General features: G+C 43.9%; 1 protein-coding gene across 1 annotated transcript in view; it reads right to left on the bottom strand.

Annotated features, from left to right (window-relative positions):
- LOC146035945 (cytochrome P450 2G1-like) overlaps nucleotides 1-16,342 on the bottom strand; it is a 43,507-nt gene that overhangs the window by 13,809 nt on the left and 13,356 nt on the right. Inside the window, exons 2-5 of the mRNA XM_083159666.1 lie at nucleotides 7,832-7,994; nucleotides 4,460-4,609; nucleotides 3,565-3,725; nucleotides 86-262 (exon numbers count right to left, since the gene is read on the bottom strand). Coding sequence (XP_083015792.1) covers nucleotides 86-262; nucleotides 3,565-3,725; nucleotides 4,460-4,609; nucleotides 7,832-7,994 — 651 coding nt within the window. The remainder of the gene's footprint in view (nucleotides 1-85; nucleotides 263-3,564; nucleotides 3,726-4,459; nucleotides 4,610-7,831; nucleotides 7,995-16,342) is intronic.

Here is a 16,342-nt window from a genome sequence, read left to right as displayed (position 1 = left end):
CATAAAACACCATTAATATATATACCATCTTAAAACATATTATACAGTATATCCATGACATGACTTTAAATATGGAATAACATACCTGTTCTATTTTAATGAGGAAGCTGTCAATGAAATGTCTGGGAGAACTGGGATCCAAGGTCCCCTGGCTGGCCTTCACTCTCTCTAATATAAATTCAGCCAGTTCCTCTGAGAGGGTGATTAACTTGTGATGAGGCCCGGGGATGTGGTTCATAACTGCTGGAAGAATGCTATGGAGCTGTAAAGTCACAAAGAAGAAAATTGATCAACAGGATCATGTATTTGTACTATAGCTCCAAAAACATTGGAGACATATATAATGATCACATTTATGTATTGTACATTACATCTCTGAATTAGACCCTATGTTACAAAGTAGTGGTACTTGGATTTGGCAGAAAAAAGGTCATTGCAAACTTTCATGAGGGCAGTTTCAGTGGAGTTAAGAGGACAGAAGCCAGATTGAAGTGAGTCAAGGACGGAATTGGAGAAAATAAAGCCGGTATGGTGGTTGTAGACAAAATGCTTGAGGAGTTTGGAGGCAAAAGGGAGGAGAGACATGGGTCAGAGAGTGCGTTAAGGTGCCCATACATGGTGTGATTTTTCCCGTGCGTTTTGTACTAAATCGCATCGGATCACATGCGATCAAATCACATGCAAATTGCGTGCTATGCGATCCGAATGTAGAACAAAAAGTATGTGCAGCACATACTTTTTGTACTGTGCGATGAGATGCCTGCAGAAGCTATTAGGATTGAGGGTAGTTTTATTATGAGTAGGGGAGACAAGGGCATGCTTAAATGCAAAGGGGACAACAATTGATGAGAAGGGGAGAGAAGAAGGTGGGGATATGGGAACAGGCAGAAGGACAGAGGTAGTGGAGGAGGGATAGGATCAAGTTGGGTGGTGGTGGTAGGGGAGGCCCAGATAAGGGCCATGACTTCCTCTCCAGATATAGTGGAAGTCAGGGTTGGCAGGAAGGATGGGGAGGGGTAGTCAGAGAAAGGAGAGGGTGGGTTTTTGTGGATCTGGTGTTATGTAAAGTCCTGAAATACAGATGGAGCTGCTCTCATTCAGTGGGGATCTGGCGGTCAGACCGCCAATTGCCATCCGCTGGAAGGGGAGCTCCCCGTCGGTCCCTGCCGTCTCCCCGCTGCTGTCTGTTGATCCCCGCCAATTCTCCGCACCCCCCCTAACCCTGTCTGTCTCCCTGAAGCAGAGACATGCAGGGTTTGTGTCCCACGCCACCCGAAAACTTGGATGCGTGTGCGTGTGAGACACTCACACGTCCCAGTCAGATAAAGTGCCTCTCAACCGGTGATCACCAGCGGGGCATTCTAGTGAGCCCCGACTCTGGCTGAGAGGCGCTTCAACTGTATGGAGTTAATTTTGGGTGTGAAGTGGGTGGAAAAGTCAAGAGTAGAGAGTGAGGAGGACAAAAAAAACTGCGGCCAACAGTTAGCAGGCACCTAATAGGGTGGTTTTGTCAAGCTGCTCCTACTGGGGGGTGTCAAACCCCTAGGGGAAATACAATGGAAAAGGTTGGTGGAGCGCTAGAACATGAATAATTGGTTACAGTGGGTATATATGAACATACAAAACTTTTATTTTTAAATGAATAGTGTGCAATCGCACTGGGTATGGTATAAATTAAAAATCGCCCAATAAAATCAGCAGGTGCTCCCTAGAGAGTGATGAGGGTAGTTAAACTAGAGGTGGGCAAAGGAGGGAGCGACAAAAGGAAGCCAAGGGGTTTAAGGATTGGGTGGAGATGAGGTTCTTAAAATACTACTATTTAGAGAGGGCACTGTGGGGTGAGATAATAGATTTGAAATAGAAGAAGTCCACTTTAGTGCGTGATTCCTACACTGTTGTTCAGAGTTAAGTGAACACTTTTGCAGATATCTGGTGAGTACGGAATGCAAGGGTTAAGGTGTTGATCTGTGGGGGTGAAAAGTGGTTGCCAAAGCAACAAAGTGACAAGCAGAAGTAGAGGTGGTCATACGTCTACAGATCGATTGTCAGATCTGACTGGTTAGAACAAAAACATGGTAATATCTGAATGACAGTTTTTGGCAGTTTTCCTGCATTTCAAAGCAAATGGTCAACTGTCATTTGCTCTCATCCATTATCAGGATATTGTTCCAACCAGCCCAATCTGACAATTGATCTGTAGATGTATGGACAGCTTTAGGGAGGCATTGTATTTTATAGTGGCATCTTCAGGGCAGGATAGAAAGGGACTAATAGAAAGAAAATAATTATACAGGGAGGATAAGGAATCAGTGTCAATAGCCTCAATGTTTTGCAAAATGATTTTATCCTAAAGAGAAATAAGTGGAGAAGAGAGGGATACATTAAAAAAGCAAGTGATGGTTAGAGAGGGGGAATGGGGAGTTGGACAGTGTTGGGAGTATCACAACACTGAGTGAAGACAAGATCCAGTGAGTTCCAACTCATATCAGAGTGTGAGGATGTCCACTGGGAGAGAACACGTGATTATGGGCGAGATGTACTAAGCTTGAAAAGTGATATAATGGAGAGTAATAAACCACCAATCAGCTCCTGCCTGACATTTTTCAAACATAGCCTGTGACATGACAGGTAGGAGCTGATTGGCTGGTGGTTTATCACTTTCCATTTTATCACTTTTCAAGCTTAGTACATCTAGCCTTCTGTCAGTTTAATGAGTTTAGTGGCAGAGGGTTTTGCAGGGATATCAATTGGGATGTTGATATCACCTAAAATAATGAAGGGAATGTCTGAAGACAGGAAGCGAGAAAGCAGGAGGGAAAGTTGTTCAGAAATTTGTTGAGAATGTCAGGGGGACGGTAAATGACAAATACTCAAAGGTGAACCTGTTGGAAGAGTCATATAACATGGACTTTGAATGTATAATACAATGTAAGGGATGGTTCTGGTTGTATGAGTTGGTAGGAGTAGCCAGAGGATAGAAGAACCCTAACACCACCACCAGCACAACACGGGCTAGGCTGTATGTGAGGCCTCTAGCAGAGAAAGCAACAGGAGATGTGGTTTTAAAGGGAGAATTCCATATTTAGCAGTACGGATGGTGTAATGGTTAGCATTACTGCCTCACAGTGCTGAGGTCATGGGTTCGATTTCCACCATGGCCCTAATTGTGCAGAGTTTGTATATTCTCCCCGTACTTGCGTGGGTTTCCTCCGGGTACTCCGGTTTCCTCCCACATTTCAAACATATACAGGTAGGTCAATTGGCTCCCAACACAAAATGAACTTTAGAATGTCTGTGTGTGTGTTTGTACATGTGGTAGGGAATATAGATTGTAAGCTCCACTAGGGCAGGGACGGATGTGAATGTTCAAATATTCTCTGTAAAGCGCTGCGGAATATGTGTGCGCTATATCTATAGATAAATAATAAATAAATGTTTATGTAATGGCTAAGATGTTCAGGACGTTGGATATGAAAAGGTCATGTGTAAAATAAATAGATGTTTGTGTTTAAGACACATAATATGTTGACTGCACATAATAGATCATGCAATCATATTATTTACTTGTCCCCAGCGAGAGCTGACAAGGTGGAAACATTCCTCTGCAATACTGAGAAGCTTGGTGAACTGCTCATCCTTATACTCGAAACGGTCTCCAAACATAATGGAACAGATAACGTTGGAGAAGGCGTCCATAAGCTTCTTGCCTGGATCCAAGGGAAGAACTGGAACAAAAACGCAAATTTGTTATTCAGTTATGGAACAGTTTTAAAATGTCATATGGATTAAAGGCTGTTTCTGAAGGAAAGTAGATAAATAAAAACAGGGCCGGTACAATTGAAAAATTTTGTATCTAGACCAGTGTTTCTTACCTCCTACCGGGATACGGTCATTTATTTATTTACATTTGGTACATTTGTGTCTAGGTCGCCATGGGTTTAGGTCGACAGGTCATTAGTTCGACACAAGCATTAGGTCGACAGTGTCTAGATCGACAGTCAAAAGGTCGACATGGGGTTTTTCTCAGTTTTTTGAGCCGACATGTGCTGACAGGCAGTATTTCATGCCCTACCATCCACTAGGGTGTGGTGGGAGAATAAAATAGTGTGCCGAGTGCAGTGAGACACTGTGCCCAAAGCATGGCGAGCAATGCACTTTAACCTGTGTCCATGTCGACACAGTCGACATTTGAGTAAAAAACTGAAAAACCCTATGTCGACCTTTTGACTGTAGACCTAGACACTGTCGACCTAATGCTTGTGCCGACCTAATGTCCCGCCAACCTTAACCCATGTCGACATTGACACATGTCGACATTTCACCATGTCGACCTAATTGTGTCGACCAACATACTGTAGACTTGCCTTGAGAACAACTGATGTAGACAAATCATATCCTATTATGCACGCTGTCCTCAAAGTAGATCATTATACTTATTTTATACTGTACAGTACTGTACCTTGAAATTTCCTAAATTCATCCACCAAACACTGCGCTTCCTCTTGGATCTTCCCCTCAATGCTTTTCTTTCCAACCCCAAAGCTTTTGAGTGACTTTACAGTAAAGGTACGTATGAGTTTCCACCGTACTCCATTGCTAAAGCTAATTCCTGGAAAGTAAATGGTTTGTGAGATACAGTAGTAGTAATATTAAAATAACAGTAATTCACTCGGCATTCTGATTTTAGTTATGAAATGACATGAACAAAGAGAAAGTACTAAGCCATTTCCATGTCAATATCATCTATTAACAAGTGATTAGAGCAGTGGTTCCCAAACTTCTTGGAATCACGGCACCCTAGATAACCCCTAGGTCAAAGGTTTCTTTTTTAAAAATGTAGAAAAATAATCTAAAATTAAGTGAATAGTTTTTTTTCATATGTAATACTTAGGTTTAATTATGTGGTTAGGGTCAAGATTTTCGGTACTTGTGTAATAACTAGGCGCCTGATTTTTTGATTGTATGCCTTAACTTAGATGCGAGCGCAGCGAGCCACCGAGCCCGAAGCGTGGCGAGCCCCGCAAGCGTGGCCCTCGCCACACTATATAAAATCAACTCCATGCCCACTTGGATAGTGGGGGTATGAACAGGGTGGGTATACAATAAAAAATGGGGTCTGGGGGGCATTTAACATTGGACCCAATGTAAAATCGGGTCTCAGGGACCCTTTAACAATGGATCCAATGTAAAAATCGGGTCGATCGCATCGCATGTGATTTGGTTGCATGCGATGCGATCGACCTGATTTTTCCGACCCGATAAAAAAAATCGGGTGCCCAGATATTACACAAGTACCAGATTTTCTTATGGTGGTCCACATATGTAATGATTGGTGGCCATTAGCAGTAGTTTGGCCATAAATAATGTGGCCATAAATAATTAGAATTAGTCTAGAGCTCCACTCCAAGGCACCCCTGCAAGTCTCCCAAGGCACCCCAGGGTGCCACGGATTAGAGGTATAATAATAATAATAATAATAAAACTAGGGTCAGAGCCACTATTGCATCTGTGCTACAAAAGAGGGGATATTCATACTGACAGTACATGAAGTTAACAGGGTTAAGAGCAACTAAAGGAAAACTGCCTGGCCTCCCTTGGTATGTGTCAGTGGATGTTGTAGTAACATTTGATGAGATAAGAGATGAACCATTATAGGGAGAAACTATGGAGACCAACTGGATGACAAATGAGAAGAACCATTGGCTTTGGTAGTGAGGAGAAAATGATTGACCTTACTGAGGTTCTGGTGGAATGGAGGGGATAGAAACCAGATTGAAGTGAGTCAAGAAAAGAAGGGAAGTAGACCAGTGTATTGAGTGTGAGATTGAAAATCCTTGGTATAAGCTTGGAGTCATGGGAGCCAGGGGCGGATCCAGGATAAAATGACAGGGGGGCACCATGATAAAAGAGGGTTTAGGTGGGGGAGGGGCGGTGTTAGTAATGCCAGTGTACATGCTAAGAGAGCGGCAGAGAGAGGGTGGGAATTGGATTAAAAATAGGCCCTGGCATTTAAAGTATGCAGGCTCACCATGGCGACAAAAGTGAAGGATGCAGTTGTGCGCGTGCCGAAGGCGCGCTCCAGAAAAGGGGGTGTGGCCACTCAACAAGGGGCATGTCCTTGAGTGTAGTGTACAACACTATATACAACTTCTACACATTATGCAACAAAATACTAAACCCCACTATACTTGCCCCTACACATGATGCCAAATGGAATGAGCCAAAATTCACATAATGCCACATGGATTGAGCCAAAATTCACATAATGCCACACGGATTGAGCCAAAATTCACATAATAACACATGGATTGAGCCAAAATTCACATAATGCCAAATGAATTGAGCCAAAATTCACATAATGCCACATGGATTGTGTCAAAAGTCACATACAGTAATGCCACACAGATTGAGCCAAATTCAAAAAATGCCACACGGATTGAGCCAAAATTCACATAATGCCACTAGGATTGAGCCAAAATTCACATAATGCCACACGCATTGAGCCAGAATTCACATAATGCCACACAGATTAATCCAAAATTCCCAATACGCTTCATAAACAGGGACATTGTCCATCAAAGGCGGGATTTAAACATTTACACTATAATATCCATTACACGTTAAGTTACATGCCATTATGTCCATTATGTATTATGCCAAACACCATAATGCCTATTAAAAATTATGCTACATAAGTGCTGCTTATCTACATGCTCATTGCCAAGGGTTCCATGCTCATTGACAGAGGTTCCATGCTCGTTGCCATGTGGGATTACATGCTCATCGCCAAGGGAGAATACATGCTCGCGGTAAATGGGGGACAGACGCCGCCAGGCAGAAGTGATAGCCACTGATAGTGGCAGAGCCTGGCTGTATTCGAAGCACTGCAGGTCCCGGCTATTTAAAATAATACCCCATTCACACCAGAAAATGCATTCCCAGGTTGGCCCCCTTTACACCAGCCTAGTCCCTGCATTTTCTGGTGTGAGGGGGAGATAAAACCACCCCTCCCCCTCTTTAACCAGTTATCTCATTTAACCGGCTATATCTTTGGAACCAACTGACCATTTACATAACACAAGTATCATATTGATTTGAGTGGGCTTTGAATGATTTTGGTCCAGTGAAACTGAAACGTTTGGTTCCAGAGTATCCATCAAAGAACATGAACAGCCATGAAATTACATTTCAAAAATAGAAAAATCGGTTTACATGCAATATCTCTGGAACCGATTGACGGATATGGACGATCCTGGTATCGTATTGAAGGCCCAGCGGTTTGGAATTGAATGAGATCAACCACAAGCTTTTGTGATGCCAGGGAGGGAACTGGCAGCCGTCGGAACTAGGTGGGGGTCGGAATTGCCGGGTCCCATATTATCCTATGGGGAAAAAAACGTTACAGCTTTGCCAGGCGATATCTTTGGTTCCCGGGGGGCTAGAGACACGGGGCTGGGCTCGTTGGAAAGCCCTGGTCCTCAGCTACAAAATGACAGGGGGCACGTGCTTAGGTGCCCCCCCCCTGAATCCGCTACTGATGGGAGCAGAAAGAGACAGAGAACGTGGTAGAGAAATAGCCCTAAGAGGTATATAATGGAGGTAGAGAAAATAAGGCTAAATAGAGGTACAGAGGTACATTTAATAATAGCAAGTCAGTAAATAAAGCTATAGGTGTGACATCGTCTATAAGTAATAAACTGACAAGAACAGTAATTATTATTTTACATACTGTACATGTCCTTGAAAACTGTACACATAAATAACCCATAATCCCCATCACTTTGTATACTAAATACAGATTTGCATCTACAGTAACCAACATGTCTCTTACCATAACCCTGAGTATATCTCTCCAGAGAAGGTAGCTGACCTCGGGCTCCAAATTCTTCAGCTCGATCAACAAGTGCTTCCTTAAGAGCCTCATATCCACACAAGACAATCACTCGTTGTGGGCCGAAATAAAGGGTATATACAGGGCCATATTTATCCCAGAGCTGTAAAACATGCTAGAGAGATTTAGACAGATGCACTAAGCTTCAAAAGTGATAAAATGGAGAGTGATAAACAACCAGCCAATCAACTCCTACCTGCCATGTCACGGACTGTGTTTGAAAAATGTCAGGCAAGAGGTGATTGGCTGGTTGCTTATCACACTCCATTTTATCACTTTTGAAGCTTAGTGCACCTGGCCCAGTAACAGTAATATTTTAAACATCCCAACATCTCATGTGTACCTTTAGCATGTCATAATATATACGTTCTTAACTTAGTATAACTAAACCTGAAATAAAGACTCAGAGGCATAGGTTTGGCAGAAATTGTTAACTGATTTATTTGTAGCAACTTATTAAGCTAATTTTGATTATTTAAACTAATTTGATAATTAATTAATGGTGGCCAAGAAAGAACAGCTACTAATGTAACTCCACCCCAACTCTGACGTAACTGACCTAAATCAAAAACAGGCGGTATCCAACTCTACCTAACACATTGACTACCCACCCAGCCGGGTGGGGTCGCTGTCCCCGACACGGGTGATACAACGAAAGGCCTAAGCCAATGAGAGGTGAGTGCACCGCAAACAAGCCATAAAAACGCCCACAAAAAACACGTGGTGTGAGCTAATTGATTAAATCTGCCATTCTTTCCCGCCTATCAGCTAACGCGATTAAAACCCACCACCCTCGATAAGCAACAGGGAAGGGAGGGCGGGGAATTCTGCAGGAAGAAGAGGAAGTCTCCTCCCCTTCCTGCTATTATCAATCAGTCACCCCAGCCAGACCTATGCCCTTATTGGGTCCCCGAGTCACATGCATCCCAGTGTGACACGCAGATGGGGGTGTTTAATTCACTCCATGTCAAGTGTTGGCATTACGTTACTCTTTATCTTCTAAGTTCCCCCATGGCAGCAATTACCCTATGTTTAGATAGGAAATTTTTACCAAGCAACCGCCCACCTGGTAAAAAAAAAAAATCCTCCTCTTTCCTGTCTCCTAAGAATGACTAGTGTAGGTAAACTTGTTGGATTATTATTTTACCATTTATTTTATGCCAGTGATGTACCTCTAAGGACCACACTCTGTGGTAGGGGTGGCACCCTGGGGATATCAGTCTAATGGCGGATTTCCTAATGTAAAATGTGGTAAAACCCCCGTTTTCGGAGGATTTACTGCATTTTCAAACGTACTAATACCCGGCCACCGCGTCATCGCAGGGCAGGGTATCGCCACCTGCCGCAGACTCCTACCCCTCTCCCCATCCTCTGTGAACTCCTCCTCCGGATAGCATATGTCACAGCCAGATGTCCTTCTGGCTGCGAGGGGGAGGAGGAGGCGCCGGGGACAGCCTTGCTGAGCCGGGATGCTAGGCGCATATGTTAATACATATGCTCTAGCATTGCTGTGATCGGGCGGCGAGTTGCAGCAATGTATTTTAATACATCCCACCCTAAGGGGGGGGATGTATTAAGTGAAAAATGCAATACTAATACCCGTCCACCGCATCATCACAGGGCAGGGTATCACCACCTTTGGGTGGTGATACCAAATAGAAGCCTATGGACTTCAATCGCTGCCCGCTGACCCCTGACCACCACCCCTCGCCACAGATGCCAACTCCCCTCCCCATCCTTCATCAAACTCCTCCTCCTGGTATGTGACGGAGACCCCCCGGACACCACATCACAGGTTTCGCGAGGAGGCCTCAGTCACCACACTGCGATGCTGGTCGCATATGTTAATACATATGCACTAGCATCACTGCGATGCCAGCCAGTACATATTAGGGGTGCAAAGGGGCAAGACAGCGAATAAGAACATTTTTATGGAATATGTTGAATTACAGTCGAAAAAAACGACTTCTGTAATACCAGGTACAGCCAGAACAATAGACAAGGATATCTCTGACTTAGTGATACAATGAAAAACTAGTAAATTCGCTATCACAGCCAAAGAACCTCATATTAACAATAGTCACAAGTAAATCAGGATGGAGCACATATCTGTTACAGCACATATCTGTAGCATAGGATATTGGATCTCTAAAAGAGTTTTTTTTTTTAATTCACACCAGCAAGAAATGAAGGCTCCATGGAAAGCAATAAGAGGTGCTTCAGACTACTTGTATCATACTGAATCACCCTCAAACAGCTAGACAGTGCTGGCCTATTTGACTGCCAGAATGGTACCACACAATGGCTGCTCCAGAGGATTTCAAATAAGGGAGCCACTCCAATTGCCAGTGCGTCTAGAATGGGACTGGTGGCAGTTGCTGTGCCTCCCCTATTTGAATATTGATCTGATCTGATCTACCCCCCCCCCCCCCTTCCTGGCGCCTCCCTTGGTACCAAAGACACAGTCAAAAAAATCATGGGACGGGCTGGAAGCACCTGAACTCCATATCAGCACCCCATTTACCAGGCAGAGAAAATCTTGCAGAAGAATTCTTAATCCGAAACAAATCCCTCCACATGTTACATCTGCCCCACGTGCAGTGCACATGTTACTGTATGTACATTTGAGAATAAATCAGTGTTGCGATCAGATCTGAATAGCCCCCTATATTTCCTGGACATTTTCTCAAGTTGATGTTATGAAACATCTTACAAGTTTTGGCACAATGCTTTAATGAAAGGTCTAGCAGTATCACGTGATATATACATGTATCCACCCTGAGCATCTCTTAGGACAGGAGGCTAGGTTGTAAGATTCTGTCAAGTCATAAAAAAAATTGTCCTCAAATTAGATCAATTATAACTCCTGGAATAAAAACAGTATTATACAGTGAATGCTCTGATATCATCATCATCAATCAAGTCCTTGTAGGAAGCTTATCTGAAATTCCTGGTATTAATAGTTACAATTACAGCAGCCCAGAGTGTGGGCGAATAGCAAGCTCTGTGGGCAGAGGAGTGTCCCTGGCATATCAAGCCAGAGTTGCAATAAAAAAAAAAAGTCAGCCTTTCTGCCAAAAGTAACATCCTTATTCCATCAGAATCTGTTGATCTTACAGCCATGCTTTTTACTTCAAGCTAAGGATGGATGGGAAAAAAAATGCATACTGTATGCTGGGAAAATTTAATAGGAGAGATTCAGAAAGTGAGAGATTTGGTAAGAAATCTCCAGTTTCTTTTAAAGCGGCAATCATTTACACTGCAAAACCGGTTTGATATTGCAGTGTAAATGATTGCCGCTTTAAAAAACTGGAGATTTCTTACCAAATCTCTGACTTTCTGACTCTCTCATCCTATTACATTTCCTCTGCTGTATATTCTCAGAGCAATATCTAACAACCTTATAAGAATGAAACCCATTGTGGAAATCAAGCACTTGATGATTCTTCTGGCAGGAACAAAGAAAGTTTGTACCAACTAAACAGATCATTGGAAGATAGATTATACAATGAATTGTCTTCATGATCAGAAAGAAGGGTGTAATGCACTGTAAGTACTTAAGGTGCTCTCAACTATGGCAGTATTAACCTCATGGGGCGAAGAAGGCTCAAGTAAAAGACATTTTTGCATGACTAGCTTGGTAATTGTTATGTACAATATTGGGTCCAGGGCCGGCGCTACCCACTCAGCAGCTCCTGCAAAGCACGGAGGCGCCATGCTGAAAAGGCGCTGTCTCCCTCCCTGCTCTGCTAAAGCTGCCTCAGCCCTTACTGTCACTGCCTCCTGCTTGCCACTCGCAGCACCTGTCTGAAAGCGGGAGGGTGGCAGTATAAAGAGCTGCTCCCTGCACCGTGAGTGCACACAGCCTGCACGCCACCCGCAGTGCCTGTCTGACAGCGGGCGGCAGTATGGAGAGGCTGAGCAGCTCCCTGCACCGCGCACACACTGTCCTCCTCCTGCGACCTGCCCCCTCTTCCTCACAGACACTTGCGCTGAGGCATGTAGTGCTGTCTGTGAATGCCTAGATGACATGTCATGTCCGGATCCACCCCCTACCCATTGCTCCCTGCGCCTGTCAATGAAATGACGAACAGGCAGCAGCGCCACCTCCCCTTCATTCCCTCTTCTCAGTGTGCTGTGCCAGTGCCACTGCCAGTCCTCAACACTGCACCCCCTCTATCTCCTCCCCTCTTCTTCCATCTCCTCCTTCTCTCCCCTCCTTTCCCCCTCAGTCACGAGAGGGCTGTAATGACGTCCTCAGCATCCTGCCTACGCAGATAGAAGAGGAGGGACTGCACAAGAGTTAAACAGCAAAAGAACAGTGAGTCTTTTATTATACATGTTTATAACAATTTTCTAATAATTGTAGATTTTTTAATATTAATTTAGACACTTTTTAAATAATGGGCTGGCTTATGTGCCTAAATGTGGCCATACACACTGCAATAGCAGTGTGCGATGCGATGTGTGCTCCTGCGGGCATCGCATCACACAGTACAAAAAGTATGTGCTGCACATACTTTTTGTACTGCTTTCGGATCGCATTGCACACACATTGCATGCATGCCGTACAATGTGATGCAATTTATCCCATAACGTATGCGATTCTCGAAGCGTGTATGGGCACCTTTAGTGCCTGCAACATTTTGCAGACACAGCACTGAGATGGTGTATGCATACATGTACATGCACCCGAGATCCTCCATAGAATTGCATGTTGCATACGCTCCCACAATCGGGCTGCAGCTTGTTGCAATGGCAATGTGAAAGGACGCAAAATGTATGGTTTGCAGGAGGGCGCCGGACACCCTAGCACCGGCCCTGATTGGGTTACTATGCATTATAGGGAATGGGATAATTGGATAGACAGTAACTAGGTCGACACCACTAGGTTGACATGCATGAAGCTTGACATGACTGAAGGTCAACGTGGTTTAGGTCATTAAGTTGACACAAGCATTATGTCGACATGGGGAAGGTCGACAGTCAAACGGCCGACATGTTTTTTGTTTTTTTTTACTTTTTTTGCCCCAAATTTCGACACAGTCGACATGGACACTGAAACGTAGTGCCGTGTCCCCTTGCATGGTATGGTGCCTCGCTAAGCATGGCACAACATTTTATTCTCCCACCAGGCCCTAGTGCCTTGATGGCTAACCTTGACACTCCGGCTGTTGTTGAACTACACATCACAGCATGCTCTGCATCAGATTTAGCATGGCCAAAATAGCAAAACTGAAGCAGAGCATGCTGGGATGCATAGTTTAAAAACATCTGGAGTGACAAGGTTAGCCATCAAGGCCCTAGTGGATAGTAGGGCATGAAATACCACCTATTGGCAGGTGTTGGCTCAAAAAAAGATAAAAACCCCAAGTCGACATTTTGACTGTCGACCTTCCGCATGTCGACCTAATGCATGTGTAGACCTAACCCATGTTGACCTTCATGCACGTCGACCTTCATGCATGTCGACCTTCAGTCATGTCGACCTTCATGCATGTCGACCTTCCAGCATGTCGACCTTCCAGCATGTCGACCTAATGCTTGTCAAACCAGCTGTGGGAAACCTAGTGACTGTATCCCCATTATATATGGTGGATACTATCCGAAGAGTCAGGTTCCGCAGGGGGTAGTTTAACCCTTTGAGAGCCAAGTGAAGTTGTCAAAATAGGTGTGAAAATTGGCAAGCAAACATTTTTATTCCTCATGATGACCTGTAATGTTACCTAACATAGGAAATACAATCTCTTTTTACACATTTTTTATTTGAATTCATATAACAAATGTGAGCGAAATTGGAATTTCTAGCGGATATTTTGAACATCTCTCACAGATACGTTGGCACTCAAAGTGATAATAATAAATTGCTATTGTATCAGTATATACCTTCAAGTCTTGACTGGGTATATACTCCATAACTCTCCACGTACTTGCTTTGGTACATCACAGAATAATGACCACCATGGAGGAACGAAGATGAAAATAAATTATACTCACCCATAATTCTATTATATTTAACCCCTTCACGACAATTGACGTATATATACGTCATGGCCGGGAAGTACTTCCCGACCGTTGACGTATATATACGTCATGGCTTAAAACTGTCACTGCGTCTAGAGACGCAGTGACAGAGGGACGATGTCTGCTGTCCCTGACAGCAGACATGTCCCTGCATGCCCAGGGGGGGCTGCGATGCCGCCCCCCCGTCGCCGATCGCTGTGATTGGCTGTTCAGTGTGAACAGCCATTCACAGCGTTTTCCTGTGTCACCGGCGAATAACGTTCGCCGGTGACACGGGATCGGAGGTGATTGGTGCTGTAAAGTACAGCACCAATCACCGCGGGGTGTAAGGGTGACACTGGTGTCACCCCACCTCACCCCGCCCGCCCCCAAAGGCCGTGATTGGTCCGTCGGACCGACGGACCAATCACAGCCGTGGAGGGGGGTTTAAACTAACGGTGACTGCACTGCAGACGCCATTCCGGTCTGGAAAAGCGTGCAGTGCGGTCACCGTGCCCCACCTGCCGCCTATACTGACCAGAACCCTTACCTGATCATTGATCATTGATATTGTGACATTTTGTGACATCCTGTGCTGCATCTTGTGCTGCATCTTGTGCTGCTGCGATTTATTAGATAGATAGAGAGTTAGAGAGAGTTAGAGAGAGAGAGATAGAGAGAGATAGAGAGAGATAGAGAGAGATAGAGAGGCCTAGTGCTATATTTTGTGCTGCTGCAGTGTGATAGAGCTATAGATAGAGAGAGATAGAGAGAGAGAGATAGAGAGAGAGATAGTGACAGATTGTGCTATATATTTTTTATATAACTGAAAGAGATAGAGAGAGATAGAGAGAGATAGAGAGGCCTAGTGCTATATTTTGTGCTGCTGCAGTGTGATAGAGAGAGATAGAGAGAGAGAGATAGAGAGAGAGATAGTGACAGATTGTGCTATATATTTTTTATATAACTGAAAGAGATAGAGAGAGATAGAGAGAGATAGAGAGGCCTAGTGCTATATTTTGTGCTGCTGCAGTGTGATAGAGCTATAGATAGATAGAGAGAGATAGAGAGAGAGAGATAGAGAGATAGTGACAGATTGTGCTATATATTTTTTATATAACTGCTGCAGTGTCATAGAGTGATAGATAGTGAGAGATAGAGAGAGATAGTGATAGAGTGCTAAATTTTGTGTCGGCTGCCCCCGCCTTTTTGTGCTGATCACTATATCTGAGGTGATCAGCAACTTTTTGGGGGTACAGAGGTTTTTTTTTTTTATATATACCTGTCAGTACCACCAAAGGTTGTGCACCTGCTGCCCCTCACTGGTAATCAGTGTCGCATCACTGATCACCTTTTTTTATTTTTTGTGAGTGCTGTGGGGTCTTTTTTACATTTTTTTTTTACACACACTGTGATTTTGTGTGTGTCCTGTGGCCACTGTGCACTGATCAGTGACGTACATCACTGATCAGCTTTTTCGGCACAGGGTTGATCTATTTTTTTTTTTTTTTGATCAAATTCCTGTTGCCTTTGAGCGCTGTTCAGTGACGGACGTTACTGACCAACATCTGTGCTCAATTTTTGGCGCAGGACCTTTTTTTTTTTTTTTAACCCCTTCCATTTTTTTTTTTTTAACCCCTTCCATTTTTTTTTTTTTAACCCCTTCCATTTTTTTTTTTTTGAACCCTTCAATTTTTTTTTTTTTGTATTTTTTTTTTCTGCACTACATACACAATACACACTACATACCCCCTGGGTTGAAATAAAGTTTGTACCCCCCCCTACACTATACACGTGTTGAAACATTTCACTACCAGTAACACAAAAATATAAATGGCATCCCAAATGTCATCCCAAATGTCGTCCCAGTCATCCAGGAGAATGTATTCGGTGGAGGAGGCATATGCCATGCTTGCATCTGACTCTGACACAGCCAGTGAGGCAAGCGGGGAATTTGAAGGATTTGTCTTAAGCTCCTCTTCCTCCTCTGATGATGAGGGACCCCCTCAAAGACGCCCCCGTAGAGCAGCTGAGACCCCCCCCCCAATAATTGATCTCGTATGGACCCCACCACCAGACAATTTTGAGCCCCAGGTTCCTGAGTTTTTGGCCATCCCAGGAATCCAATTTGATTCAACAGGTCTCAGAGAAATTGACTTTTTCAAATTATTTTTCTCTGATGATTTTATAAATTTAATGGTGGACCAAACTAATTTATATGCCCAGCAGTTTATTGCTCAAAACCCCACGTCATCATTTGCTAGGTGGACCCCTGTAGATGCAGTAGAGATGATGACGTTTTGGGGTCTGGTGTTACATATGGGCATAGTAAAAAAGCCACAAATTAGGCAATATTGGAGTACAGATGTTCTGTACAGCACCCCATTTCACCGTATGGCCATGCCCCGGGCTCGTTTTGAGGCAATCCATAAATTTATACATTACACC

Source organism: Crinia signifera, chromosome 9 (genome assembly GCF_055691185.1).
Source record: "Crinia signifera chromosome 9, ASM5569118v1, whole genome shotgun sequence".
Lineage (NCBI taxonomy): Eukaryota > Metazoa > Chordata > Amphibia > Anura > Myobatrachidae > Crinia > Crinia signifera.
This window is presented reverse-complemented; position numbering and strand designations above follow the sequence as displayed.